The 13,777-nt window shown below is 44.3% G+C and overlaps 1 protein-coding gene across 1 annotated transcript; it reads right to left on the bottom strand.

The window, feature by feature from the left end:
- Positions 1-5: 5 nt before the first annotated feature.
- Positions 6-6,685, bottom strand: LOC124233695 (major facilitator superfamily domain-containing protein 1-like; the record flags this gene model as incomplete). Its single annotated transcript, XM_046650819.1, has 6 exons — positions 6,487-6,685; positions 4,641-4,693; positions 3,608-3,720; positions 2,089-2,131; positions 1,637-1,704; positions 6-72 (listed from the first exon to the last, which is right to left on the bottom strand). Coding segments are annotated over exons 1-6 (483 nt in total), but the record flags the coding sequence as incomplete, so codon positions are not given.
- Positions 6,686-13,777: the final 7,092 nt, after the last annotated feature.

Here is a 13,777-nt window from a genome sequence, read left to right as displayed (position 1 = left end):
TTTAATTCTTTGCCTTTAAACCAACTCACAGCATATGTATTCTGGGCAACTGCTAAGGACTCCCCACCAATCCTAAAAATGAAGAAAGGAAGAAAAGTCACAGCTTTTCACAGTCAGCAATGCAGCAGGTTTAAAATTTTGACACCCCTCTAATCAAAGGTCTATGCCCCTCCCCTGCATCCAGCTGGGCTTGTGATGGCTTCAACGAACAGAACATGGCAGGGCAGCACTGTGTGACACCAAGGCCAGGTCATAAAAGGTGACATCTGCCTTTTCACTCCAACATTCACACTTGGAGCCCTGAGCCACCTCGTAAGAAGTCCACCCTGAGCCTGCCACGCTAAGAGAAAGCCAAGCCACAGAAAGAGTCCACGTTTAGGTGCTGCGGCCCGCAGTGCTCGTCTTCATGTCATCCCAGCCCAGGCACCAAACATGACAGTCAACGAGCTTTCAGATGATTCCAGCCCCTAGTCTTCCACAAATCTCTCCAGCTGGGGCTCCAGACATCAGCTACACAGATAAGCAGCCCCTGCTGTACCCTGAACCCAGGAATCCAAATTCCTGACCCACAAAGCCCGCACACACAAGGTAACGGTGGTTCTAAACTGCTAAGTGTTGGGGAATTTGACATGCCGCAGTGATACCCACGACAGGCAATAAAAGGAGTCTGAGTTCCACATCACCATCTATGCTATATAAAACGTTCACGTGGGGAGAGTGGTCCATACTTTATGGAAGCACAGATATTCCGTCTTTTCAGGCCGATACCCTCCATGTTCAACATTCTCCTACCGCCCGGGTTTTAACTTTCCTTTTGTAAGTTCTACATATTGATCATCCCCTGCTCCAGGCCTTGAGTTAGGCGTTTCCTCTCCTCCGTATCCTAACACTGAGCCCTCCTCACCACTCTGTCCTGGTCCAAAGACATCTCCTGTCTCCTCTACTAACCCAAATCTTACACTGATGTCAGGCCCACTTGGTCCATGAGGCCACTTCCAACGACACTTCCATCTCTGAATCCCTTTCATATTTTTATGTACATTTTATTTTTTCTCTCTCACTTAGAGCACTTTTTGGGGTATCTCACATATGGCTACATGTCTTTGGTACCTGTGCAAAGCTTGAATAAGTTACGTCATCTGTGTCCCTCAGGGCAGGAAGCCCAAGGGTGGACTCAGAATGGGCTCACTGAACAACACGAAATTCATGAGGGGCAATCGGTCTACTGGTTGCTCATTCAAGATGCTTGACAGGGTCCAAAAGGACCTGCGCCTCAGCCACTAAGACAGAGCAAAATCTTCCTGAGTCACCAGCCTAGAAATCGATGGTCTGTAGTTTTCTAAACGAGGTTTAAACCAGAGTCTTCAACACAACAGCAATCACGCAGGAGACTGTCATTCCTGGGGAAGCATTTAATATTCAAGTCCCACACAGTCAACCATGCCCACTCAACATCGCTGCTTACTTTAAAGGAAAATTAAGACAACTAATGAATAGCCTTATTTATATGTAGCTAGATTTCAAGGATTTGAAGTAATTCTCCAAAAGAGACAAGTTTTTGTAAATGTTTAATAAACTGATAGATGAACACTAAAACAATAATATATTAGAATAAATGAAATTATGCATAACTTACCCAAACACAAATCTTCCAAATTCCATCAGCCAAAAAGCATTAAAGATTCCACCCAGAGCAAACACCACCTAGAATGCAGAATCAGTGCAAAAATAACCTCAAGGTATGCAAGAGAAACAGCAACTTACGATGCGTCACAACTTCCACAACAGTGGTAATGTTCCTTCTCAGTGAATGTCACTGCTCGTCTCTCTCGAGGCTTAACACAGCCTTGTGGTATGCTGCACAGGCACACACGGACCCTGCTTAACACGGCCTTGTGGTATGCTGCACGGGCGCACACGGACCGTGCTTAACATGGCCTTGTGGTATGCTGCACGGGCGCACACAGACCCTGCTTACTTAAGTAGGCATTCATTAAACATATCTTTGCTGGTGGAGTTAGACAAGAACTCAAAAGTCACTGCCACATAATGTCAACGAATGACAGTGAATGTTTAGGCCTTTCTTACCTGCCCAATGCAAACAAAACAGCTAAAAATAATGGTGCCCCATCTGAGAGAGAGAAAGAGAGAGTAAATTAAAAGGATGTTACCAAGTCCTTCAGCAAAAATTCACTTTGGTTTTCTTTGACCCCTCCGCATTCCCTCCAAGGAAAGAAAATGAGGTGCTGGTCTGCCCCTAAAGTGAGCAGCTTTCCTAGGCTGAATGCTAATCTACACAAGTCTTGACTTCTAAGAGGATTCTAGAGTCTTCAGTAATGACATATGCTGATTTAAGCTACTATCACCTCTTAAAAAAACCTACTAAACAATCTTTAAGAAATTTCCAGGGTTCCCATTTAAAAAGAGACATTATAAAATTTCTATTAAGTTTAGGATTGATTCCAAGGAATTCTAAATTAAGTGGTTACAATTCTTGATAACTAAAAACTATTTTTAAAAGGACAAATACCAACCAGAAATCTGCCTCTAACGTTGCGCACTTTGAGTATCTGATTAATGTTTCCCCAGAGTGACAGCATCCGGCATTAGAAAAGTCCTTAGAGATGTGGGGAGTAAACCGTCTTCAGAAACTCAAACCCCTCTCAAGATCCTAGTGAAATGGCCATACCACGTTCCACTGAATGCTCTCCAGCACTAGAAACTCACTGTGGTCCCAAGGCAATTCACGGCCCCTGCTCTCAACCCGACCAAGCAAAGTCTTCATCGTACTAAGTGGAATCTGTCCCCGTGAAGTTTCAGGCTAATTCTATCCCTATACACCAAGTGAAATAAATTTAATTCCTCCTTTAACTCTTCAAAATGTTTAAAAGTTAGTCCCCAAATCTAAACATTGACAGTTTCTTCAATTCTTTTCCACCAGACATGGCTGGAAAACTCGTCATTTTGCCCTCTGCTTTCTGAAAACATTCCCAGTCTACATTCCTCTTAACGACACACTGACACCACACACGATCACAAGGACGAAAAGTGGCAGAGCTCACAGTGCTACTCCTTCCTCAGCATCTAACAGAACTGGTCACAAAAAGTTCCATGTCCAAAGAAAGGCAGAAAGAGAAAATTTCTCTGGGGCTGGAAGAGGCCGATACTAGGCACGTGCAAACCCTGAACCTCCACCTCTCTCAGTCCTCACGACCACCTCGTCAGGCAGGAATTACCGTCCATATTCACCGATAAGGAAACTGAAGCTCAGGAAGCTACAACAGCTCCGAGGAGCTGGGAAGTTGAGCAAGTGGGAACAATGGGATTCAGACCCTGGCGTGCCTGCTTCCAAGTGAGGGCATAATTTACCTTTAGAGAACTGAGTTACTTTATTCCTGGAGCAGCATTTACTCATCCCAACCTTAACTGAAACACCAAGTTTCAAAAACCAATTCCAGAGACAAAAAAAATCATAAAAAAAATAATAAAGCAGATTATCATAATCAATACAGCGTTTATTCAGTTCTTTTTAGAAATACCTTAATCTAGTTCTGTGTTTTCCTAATAATCAGATTTTACCCATAGGTGAGATTTTTTTCAAGCTTACCGTATTCCAAACACTCGGTCTATCAAAAAGCCACCAAAGAAACACAAAACTACATTGGGCCAAGAATACCAGGCATAGAGCAGCATGAATTTCGTGGTATTCACCTGCATATCCTATATGGAAAGAAAATAAAACTATTTTTTTCCAAACAGTTAAGTTTAGCAACTAACAATGACAACATGCTTTCTGTGTAGGGTAGGAGTTTCTTCATCATTTGTGTTCACTAAGTGCTCTGAGAATCTCCTGAGGGCCATGGCCCCACCTGGGAACCCTGGGAAGCCCCTGAGTCCACATGCCATTTCAGAGGCTTCGTGGAGTCCAGGATCAATCAGATCCTCCACTACAGGAGCACCTCCATCTGCATCTGCCTGTGTCTTCTCTATTCTTACTCCCCATAGACTACCTGCACTGGGGCTCCCCCCACATGGAAAAGGGGAATCCTAGCCTATTCCTACCCGCTCCCAACTTCTTCTTTTTTCCCTTTCATTCTAGAATGTGAAGGACCAATCTGCATTTCTCCCTGCCCAAAGGCAAAAAACTTAGAAAGAAAAAAACTATCTAAATACAGGAGAAACTTTAAACATCAAACATAATTTTTTAAAACCAGACTAAAATACTGATATAAACAATACTCTGCAATCAGTACCCACATTTAATAAATGAAATAACAACAAAAACTTATTTAAGAGAGCAAAAGGCTATCTTACCAAATCATCTGTCATTCAGATGATTACACAATGCAAGAGTGAAATGCAGCAAAAATCTGCTAATATTTTTTGGCAATATTGTAGAAACAGCACTTTATTTATCTAAGGTGTGAAACGACATCAAGTCATCAGTGCCGTAAATGAATTCCTTGTGGCCAGTCATTCCAACTCAAGAACACTCCTTGCTGCACAGATCTGGTGGCCAGAGATGTCAACACAGATTCATCAGACTGTTTCAGACTAGGCAACGTGCGACCAGACAACGCCTCCACAGCTAAACCTGCTCCAGAGTCAACGAAAGGAACAAAGGTGAAAAAGCAACTTACCCGCTTAAACTGACTCTGAAGCGCAGCAGGATTATCATAGCAAAAATAACTGCCTAGAAAAAGGAAGAGCAAATCGTTTACAGTAATACTACTACCCACACACAAGTCTCAAGTTGCAATTACTACTCAAATGGTGATTTTAAATGTTTACATTAGGCTCTCGGGGCCTGACACCAGGGAAACATTTTGGACCACTTCCTTGTCCGCTAATATTTTCCAGGTTGTAGCCAAACACAAGGAGAGAAAACATGCCAGATGGTTTACAAATCATTAGTGAGGAAATACTGGGAACCTGGACGAAGTTAACCAACAACTAACTGTTCTTCCACTTGACTTGCATCATGCTGCATAACGTCTATTATTAGCATCCTCACGAAGCAGCTATACTTCCCCCTTATTTAAAGCTAGCAAAACACAAACGCTAAACATTTCACGGACACTCTCCTAGCAAAGGTACCTGAAGTCATCACTTATTTTGAGAGCAGAAAAATGGAGTTTAACTACTGTGACTAAACCAATATTTGAAACAAGAGTTATAATTCTACAAATAGAACACTCAAGACCAAATAATTTAGCGAAGACACCACCAAGAATGAAGAAATGAAGAGAAAAAAGAGGTCTAAAGGATTAAATTGAAACATAATAATAATGTCTGCTGGGGAGTAAGAAAGAAGTGGAGAGAGGTATGACATTCACGCACTCAGATTTATTTCTAAAGTAATATAACTGACAGATTTTTGCAGGCCACAAGATAATACCGCCTCCATTTCTCCATTAACTCTCTCTAGAGTACATATCAGAAGCTACTGGTTCAAAACAAAGAAAACTGTCACTAGAAAAGTATGAATCTGGTTTCTGAAACCCAGGCAGATAACTATAATTTACCAAAAATAATCTGCCTGCTGCCGTAGCGGCAATCTTAAGTGTTTTGTGTTGTTCTTGTTTTTTGTTCCTAAACCTAGAAATTTGTGATTCCTGCTTTAATCGTCATAAGAGATACCAATGTCATATTTTAAGGTTAATGGATGGGCATGATCTTTCCACAAAGGGGGCAGGGGGACAGAGAGAGCCGCCAAGAAACTAAAGCTCAAAGCATCCTTCATCCCTACTTATATATTCCATCACCAGCGTAAAGTTATCACCATAGTATTTCTAAACCTACTGATTACACTGGTTCCAGTGAGCCCCCTGAAAAACTCGTTATTTTGACACCAAATACTGACATTAGCATGTCGCTGAAACACAGGCAGATGTTTTAAAAATTATCTCAGGAAACTGCCTTCATAGTCATCAGATTTTGTAACCGACACCAAACACCGCCAAGCCTACCACAAGTCCAATCCAGAAAGACTGCTTCACAGTGCAGGAAAGGCAGAGGACACATCTACCCACTGAAGCCATCAGACAGACAGACTCCTACATTTCCCCAAGGAGGGTGTCACACCTATGAAGGACTACCAAATTATTCATTCAAAAAAGAGGAGGGGACAGTTAAACTTTCCTGAATTCCTTCGGAACAAAGTGTCCTGAGAGAGGAACCTTGCCCATTCAGGGGCTCCTTCACGTCTACGGCCCCGGGCCCGAGCTGCTAGCCTCTAGGACTTCCTGGAGAGCAAAGGCGCGGGACAAACGCGCCCGGCTCGGTCCCCTGCCCCCACCTTCGGGACGCCGCTAGCTAGCACGTCCAAGGGTCGGGTGGGGTCGCGAAGGGAAAGGAAGGCAGCCCAGGAGCCTCAGCCAGAAGCTGCACGACGGCCGCGTAGCCGCGGGCGCTCGGCGCGGCCCTCGCGCTCCCGGGGAGCCGCGAATGCCCGGCTCCCAGCCCCTGGCCCGGCCGCCGGCTCACCGAAGCCCAGGAAGCACATCAGCAGCAGCACCAGCAGCCGGTGCGCCAGGCGGCCGGGGTCGCAGAGGGCCGGCAGCGCGCTGGGCGCGCCGGGGCCGCCCGCCAGCAGCGCCCGCGCCTCCTCCTCCTCCTCCTCCATCGAACCGGCCGGGCACCGACGAGCGACAGCAGCCGGCCCAGGGCGGAGTGCGGTCACATGGCGGCGTGGCGCACGTGACGCCACGGGGGTCACGCGGGGCTACGCTCACGTGGGTGGCCGTGGGCACGTGGTGGGCGGGGCCGGGCCGGCGCGCAGCTGGCCGGGGCGGGCTGCGGGGCGGGGCTCCGCCGGGAGCGGAGCGGGCTCGGGTCCCGCCCCTGCTCGGTGCGGGGCGTCAGGACACGGGCACGCGCGCCTCCTGCTCCTGCGCAGCCCCTTGGGGTCCTGGGCCGCACTGGGTTGAGCGTCCCTACGCGTGCCGGGGGCTCGGACCTCGGAGGGTTCACGGTTTAGATGGAGAAGTCGACAGGAACTGATCCTTTAAAAATAGTTTGATGAATGGATGAATGTGGCGAGAACAGCGGCTGAAATAAGCGCCAAATTCTATAGAAATGGCTGGGAAAGGGGGAACAGGTGCTCAGTTTAGCCAGCCTTGGGGGAGGGGGTGGGGAGTGCTGGAGCTCCCTGAATTTGATATCTAAACCAGGTTAGTTAAAATGAGCCAGTCACGGTGCCTCGTTAAGAGGGAGGGCCCTTCAGAGGGGATGGTAGGAGGGATAATAAAGATGCAGGCCTGAAACAGAGCTGGATGTGCGCGTGTTTGTATTGATCTGGGAAGGAGAGAGCAGAAACTCCAAACAGAAAACTCTAAAGAGAGTTGAAACACTAAACCTGTTCCGTGAGGAGCCATGCACGGATTTCCAGCAGGGTAGCAAAAATGCAAGATTGGTGTTTTTAAAAATTCAGTCTGGCCACGCAAGCCGATCTCCCGCTTTCTGGGTGCACCCAGGCTTTGCCAACATCATTTTGAGAGTGACAAGGCTAGAGGTTGAATAACCGTAAGGATTATTAGCAATTAGGAAGATAAGAGGTGGCAAGGGCCTGTGCTGAGGAAATAGGGATGGAGCAAAGGCTGGACAACAAGATTATAGGAAGTGAGATGGAGATGACTTTCTGAATAATAGTAGATGAGGTCTGAAAGAAAGGAAGGACTTGAAAATGTGCCCCAGGTTTTGTTACCTACCCTGATATCAGTTTACCCACATTAAACCCCGCATATATGGGGTTAAAACCAAAACACTCATTCCCTGCTTACTCTCTGGCTTCCTGGCTCCAGAACCCACTATCCTCCATGGAGACAGTCACTGCCAAGGACAAGCCCCTGGATTCATTATCTCCTCCCGGCAAAGAGATACAGGCTGGTGGGAAAGCTGCTGACCAGCAAGGTCCTGGGCTCCCTCCTCTCTGCAGGTGTCTCAAGGCCAAAGACAGGCACTGGGAAAGCTCCAACCAGCAAGGCCATATGCTCCCCTCCCCTACCTAAAACCCCAAATAAAATCCCTTCCCTTTAGCTTTTCCGGGAGTTTGGGATTTCAGTGTTAGCTGCCCTCTCTCCTTGCTCAGTGCTGTGCAAAAATAAAATTCCTACTTTCTTCCGCCACACCTGGTGTCAGAGATTGGCTTGCTGGGCAACAGGTGAGCGCACTCACTTCAGGTTCGGTATCAGTTTCTAGTGTGAGCCCCCATAGAGATGAGAATATTGGAAGAGTAGGGGAGAGGGCCAGGCGAGGCAGATCATTTGGAATGCGTTGCATTTGAGATGTCTGTGCCGTCTCCACTGTTCACCTCCCATTCTCTCTTCTCCTCCACAGGAGGAGCCCCCAGTCTCGTGGAACTGTCTTACCAAGATGACTAACTCCATCTTCCCAATCACAGTGTTCACTTCCTTGTCCTCATCTGACTTGACTTCTCAGCATCAGTTGATAGAGTTGACAGCCCCTTCCTCATGGCCCCTTGATACTGCGCTTGCCTTGATTTCCTCCTACTTTACTGGGCTCATTTGCTGTCTCTTTTGTCAGCTCCTCCCCTTCTGCCTGAACTCTAAATGTTTAAGCGCTCCAAGGCCCTTCCACTTATCTGGTCCCATAGCTTTAAACATCATCACTATCTCTGTGCCATTGCTGTGTGCGGCTATTGAGCACTTTAAATGTGGCTAGTCCTAATTGAGATGTGCTGTAAGTATAAAATACACACCATATTTCAGAGACTTCGTATGAAAAAAAATAAAATATCTTGTTAATTTTTACACTGATTACATGTTAAAATGATAATATTTACATATATTGGGTCAATGGAATATATCATAATTAATTTCACCTGCTTTTACTTTGTAATGTGGCTCCTAGAAAATTTTAAATTACGTATGTGGCTTACATTATATTTCTGTTTATCAGTACTGATTTATGTGCCAGTGCCTCCAAAATACCTCCATTCCAGACTCCTTTTTTGAGCAATAAGACTCCTATTCCAACTGCCTATTTGACATCTCCACATGGATGACTATCAGGCATCTCAGACTGCACATAGCCAAAATGGAATCCTTGCACTGTCTCACGTGCTGGAGCTGTTCCTCCCTAAGTCTCTGCGGCGAAGCAGACAGCACAGCTCTCCACCAGCTACAGCAGTCGTCCTGGATGGCTTACTCACCTCATCTCCCATGTCTGCTCCGCCTTTGGAGTTGTCTCATCAACTTTCCTCCCAAACATCTGCTGAATCCGTGCTCTCCACCACTACTGTTCTTAACAGATTGGGATCAGCTGGACAGCTGCAATACCCCTTTACATTTTTCTATTTTGCTTGTTTTTAATGAGAAATACATATACCTGATATGACATTCAAACACTACCAAAGAGAATAGAGCTCAAAGCAAGCCTTTTCTGCCTCCCTATGGCCAGTACTCTGGGAAAGTAATCACCTTTCTACATTCTTCTGCATCCTTCCAGAGCTATCACACACAGCTTTTTTTCCTTTCAACCCAACAATATACCTAGAGATTGTCTTCATTTTTTTTTTGACAGATGCAAAGGATTCTTTTGTGTGGGTGTATTATACATTATTTAGCAAGTCCCCTACTGATGGACATTTAAGTTGTTTCCAAACTACTATACTGAGCACTGCACTGGACGGTCTGGACAATGGTCATTTCACACGTTGCCTTTACCTTTATGATAAATTCCTGAAAGTAACATTGCTAGGTCAAATAGGTATGCTTTTAAAATTTTGTTAGGTAGTGTCAAATTGTTCCCGTTAAAAATTGCACGAATCTACAGCCCCACCAACAGCGCTGGGAAGAACCTGTTCCCCACACCATCCCCGATCCAACTTGTTATCAGATTTTTGGTCTTTGCAAATCTAATAAGTGAAAAATGGCCATCATAGTGCAGTCTCAGTTTTCATTTCTATTATACAGAGTGAGGTTGACTCTCTTTATACAATTAATAGCAACTTATATTTTCTGGGAATTCTCTTCATAATCTTGCTCATGTTTTTCTGATGAGTCAGTGTCTCTCTCTTGTTGATGAAGTTGGCTCTTTGTCAGGGGTGTGTGGGTTGCAAATATTTCTTTTGACTATCTTTGTGCTATGTTTTTCCGTATAGTTTTTTAGTGTAAATGTATCCCTTTTTTCATAAATCAAGGGTTTGCTTCCCCCACAAGATTTTCAACAGCCTTACCTGGGTTCCCTACTTCCACTGTCGCATTTCTATGATGTGTTGCCCACACAGCTGTCAGAATGATCCTTTCAGTTTGGGATCTTTTTAGTTAGTTTTCTCAAAGGATGATGAGACAACCAGCCAATATCTGAACTGGCAAAGACAAATTGGATTTACTGTGTACTCCAGTAAGCGGGGGCTGTGTGGGTAGGCACAGTCTCACCAAGCACAGCAGGCTGTTGATCATCTCTAGGGCTTTGGGAAATATGGAGTTCAGGGGTAGGTGCATTTGAGAGGCAGAAGGGCTGGACATCATCTATCTAATTGCACTAGCTGACACCGCCAGTGCCATGTTAGACAGCAGTGAAGATAGGGTACATTCTTGCCTTGGACCTGGGATGAATACTAAACAAACACACACTTGGGAGAGAAGGGAACACTCTTCCTCACATTGGAAAGCCAACTCATAAATGTAGAAGGCCTGATGAAGTAGAATGTCGCCATGTGGCGACCATGATGGTAATTGATTCAAGCAAGAATCATCAGTGGTTGCTAAAATCAGTGGTGAAAGTTTGAGGAGGGATAAGATATATACATAGTCTCAAAATATCTCTTCACAAGGCATTTGTTAATTATAAAGAGAAACCTAGTGCAGAAACCTGGCACACACCACCTTAACCAAGTGATCAAATCAACATTAACCGGTATTGAGACAAACTGGCATCATGCGCCTCTTGACATTATGCTCTGAGATGAACGCACCCCTCTGTGGTATACCCACCCAAAGTTCATGCCTAAATCTAATTGTGAGGAAACATCAGACAAATCCAAGTTGAGGGACATTCTACAAAATTCCTCAAAAAAGTCAATGTCATAAAAGACTAAGGCACTGATCCTGATGACAGCAGGCTAAAGAGACATGACAACTGAATGCAGCACTTGAGCTCTAAGGAACACTGTTGGGGCAGTTGACACAATCTGAATAAGGTTTATGATTAATTTGTACTCTATCGATAATAATTTTTTGATTTTGACTATTATACTGTGGTTATGAAAGAGAAAATACTTCATTTTAGAAAACACACACTGACTGAGAAATTCAGAAGCCAAGAGACAACATACTTGCATGTACCTTACTCTCAAATGGTTTAAAAAATGTGTGTATACACATGTGTGTGTACAGACAGAGAGAAAGGGAACACATGTAAAATGTTAACATGTGGGGGATCTGAGCACAGGACATGTGGGAATGCTTTGTACCAGTTCTACAGCCTTTCTGTAAGTCCGAAATTATGTCCACCAGACTTTGACCACTGAGAGCCTTGCACATCTTTGTATCTCAAACGCTAGTTCAGGGCCCCGCTTGAAAATCGCTTCAGTGAATGGCTGAGTCCCTTAAACCAGGAAAGAGTTGTACTAGCGAGTGGTGTAACAAGGAAAGCCTGCCATGGAAAAACCCATTCCTGCCTACACAGTAAACTTCCTCAGTCTACGTGCATTGTCCTATTATTAGTCAAGCAAATTGCACTTATTTTATAACTACTGAGTGATGGAAAAATGAGAATGAGTGAGGGTACAGGAATAGCTTGTATCATCTGGGACAGAAGGCCATTGGATCGACGAGCCAATTTCACTGGTGTAGGGATGGCTACAGCCTCTGCAGCAAAGTTAGACCTATAGACAGAAAAGGGGATAGAGTTTTCTCAAAAATCTAAGTTCTAGAGTCAGCCTTTACTTCCTACCACTCCTCCCGAGGGCCTTGTGGGTCAAAACATTCTCCTTATCTCCATCTTATGCAGAAGCCAAGCTGGAAACCCCGTAGTCCTCTTCAATACCTTCTTCCCCTCCCTGGCCCGTCCTGACCCCCGCCTCTCCCCACCAGCAGTGCGGCAAGAGGGAGGAGTGTCTGCTTCTGCTTGAGAGCCCAGAAGAAGGGATAAGTGAGTCTGCTCTGAAAGAATGGAGGAGATTGGGGGGTGGGGGAGGATTGGCGGTATATCAGGCAAAAGCAGCTTCATTTGCAAATACAGAAAGGGGTACAAAATCACATCAACTGCCATGTCAGCTTCATTGACTCTCAGTGGAAGATGAGCAAAGGAAGGCTTTGGAGATCTGATAAAAAAATAACTAGACTGATTTAAATTATGGGACTATAATTTGTCTAGTTTTTCCATGTATCAGCTCATGAAAAATATAGTCTCTGGTCAAGTTTATATAATCACAGGAATGAAAATTTTGTATATTCTTATTTGAATGAGGTATTTTAAAAGAAAAATATATGCCTTAGTAATATAAGATTGCTCTTATATTTTAGTGTTGAGTTGACCAAACTCGTGGCCCAGATAATGGGAAGGCATCCAGTAGGAGGTGTGGGGAGCCTTGGCTCATTCATCTACTAACCATTCTGCAATGGCTTTCTTTACTCTTTTCCTTTTTCTCTATTTTTGGCATTACTGTCATGACCTGAGAATCTGTGTTTCCCACACCTTTGGCCTAATACCTTGCCTTTAACTCTTCCCGGTGTTGAGAAAGCTCTTCCTTCCCCTCTCAGCTGTGGGGCTCGATAATGCTCATTCATTAACATTCTCTCTCAGCAATATGTTTGCAAGGATGTCCACTCTGAGTGTCTACCTCCTTTGCTCAGAATATAAAATTCACTCATTTATAAAGAACTATAGCATTACATAAAACTGAAGTGTTGTCTTCATAAAGCATGATTTAAAAATTTGCTTCAAATAAAAGTGTTTTTTCAATAAGAAAAGATACTTACTATGTGATTTTCGCTCATTTCACATTTCTGTACCTGTATTTTCCCATCAGTAATAATCGTATTTGTGACCTGCATCCTTCATTGGGATGCCAGGGTGGTTATGGGATGTTAAGTGTGTTAATGTCCTCATGTAAAAAAATATGGAGGAATGACATCAGCATCATGGCAGAGTGAGCTCTTCTCTTAGTCTCCCCCCACCCCACCAAGAAACAACGAAAAGGACACTGATAAACCAACAGAGGACATTCACACAACACAATAGACATCTGAGAGATCCATATAGTCATACCTCTGAAGGTGAGGGTGGTGGACCCCCCCGGGAGGCCGTGGAAGGAGGCAGGTCGATCTCCTCGCCCTCCTATTAGAAATAATAACAACAGCAAAATTGCAGGGTATAAAATCAACTTAAAAATATCAGTTGTATTTCTATACTCTCGTAACGAACTAACAGAAAGAGAACTCAAGAATACAGTCCCATTTACAATTGCAACAAAAAGAATAAAATATCAAGGAATAAATTTAACCAAGGAAGTGAAAGATCTATACAATGAAAACAATAAGACATTATTGAAGGAAGTCAATGATAACATGAAGAAATGGAATGATATTCCATGCACATGGATTGGAAGAATAAATGTAGTTAAAATGTCCATACTACCTAAAGCAATCTGCAGATTCAATGCAATCCCAATTAGAAGCCCAGTGACATTCTTCACGGAAATAGAACAAAGAATCCTAAAATTCATACGGGACAACAAAAGACCCTGAAAATCTAAAGGAATCCTGAGAAAAAGGAACAAAGCTGGAAGCATCACAATCCTTGACTTCAA

The sequence above is a fragment of the Equus quagga genome, unplaced genomic scaffold (genome assembly GCF_021613505.1).
Source record: "Equus quagga isolate Etosha38 unplaced genomic scaffold, UCLA_HA_Equagga_1.0 210053_RagTag, whole genome shotgun sequence".
Taxonomy (NCBI): Eukaryota; Metazoa; Chordata; class Mammalia; order Perissodactyla; family Equidae; genus Equus; species Equus quagga.
This window is presented reverse-complemented; position numbering and strand designations above follow the sequence as displayed.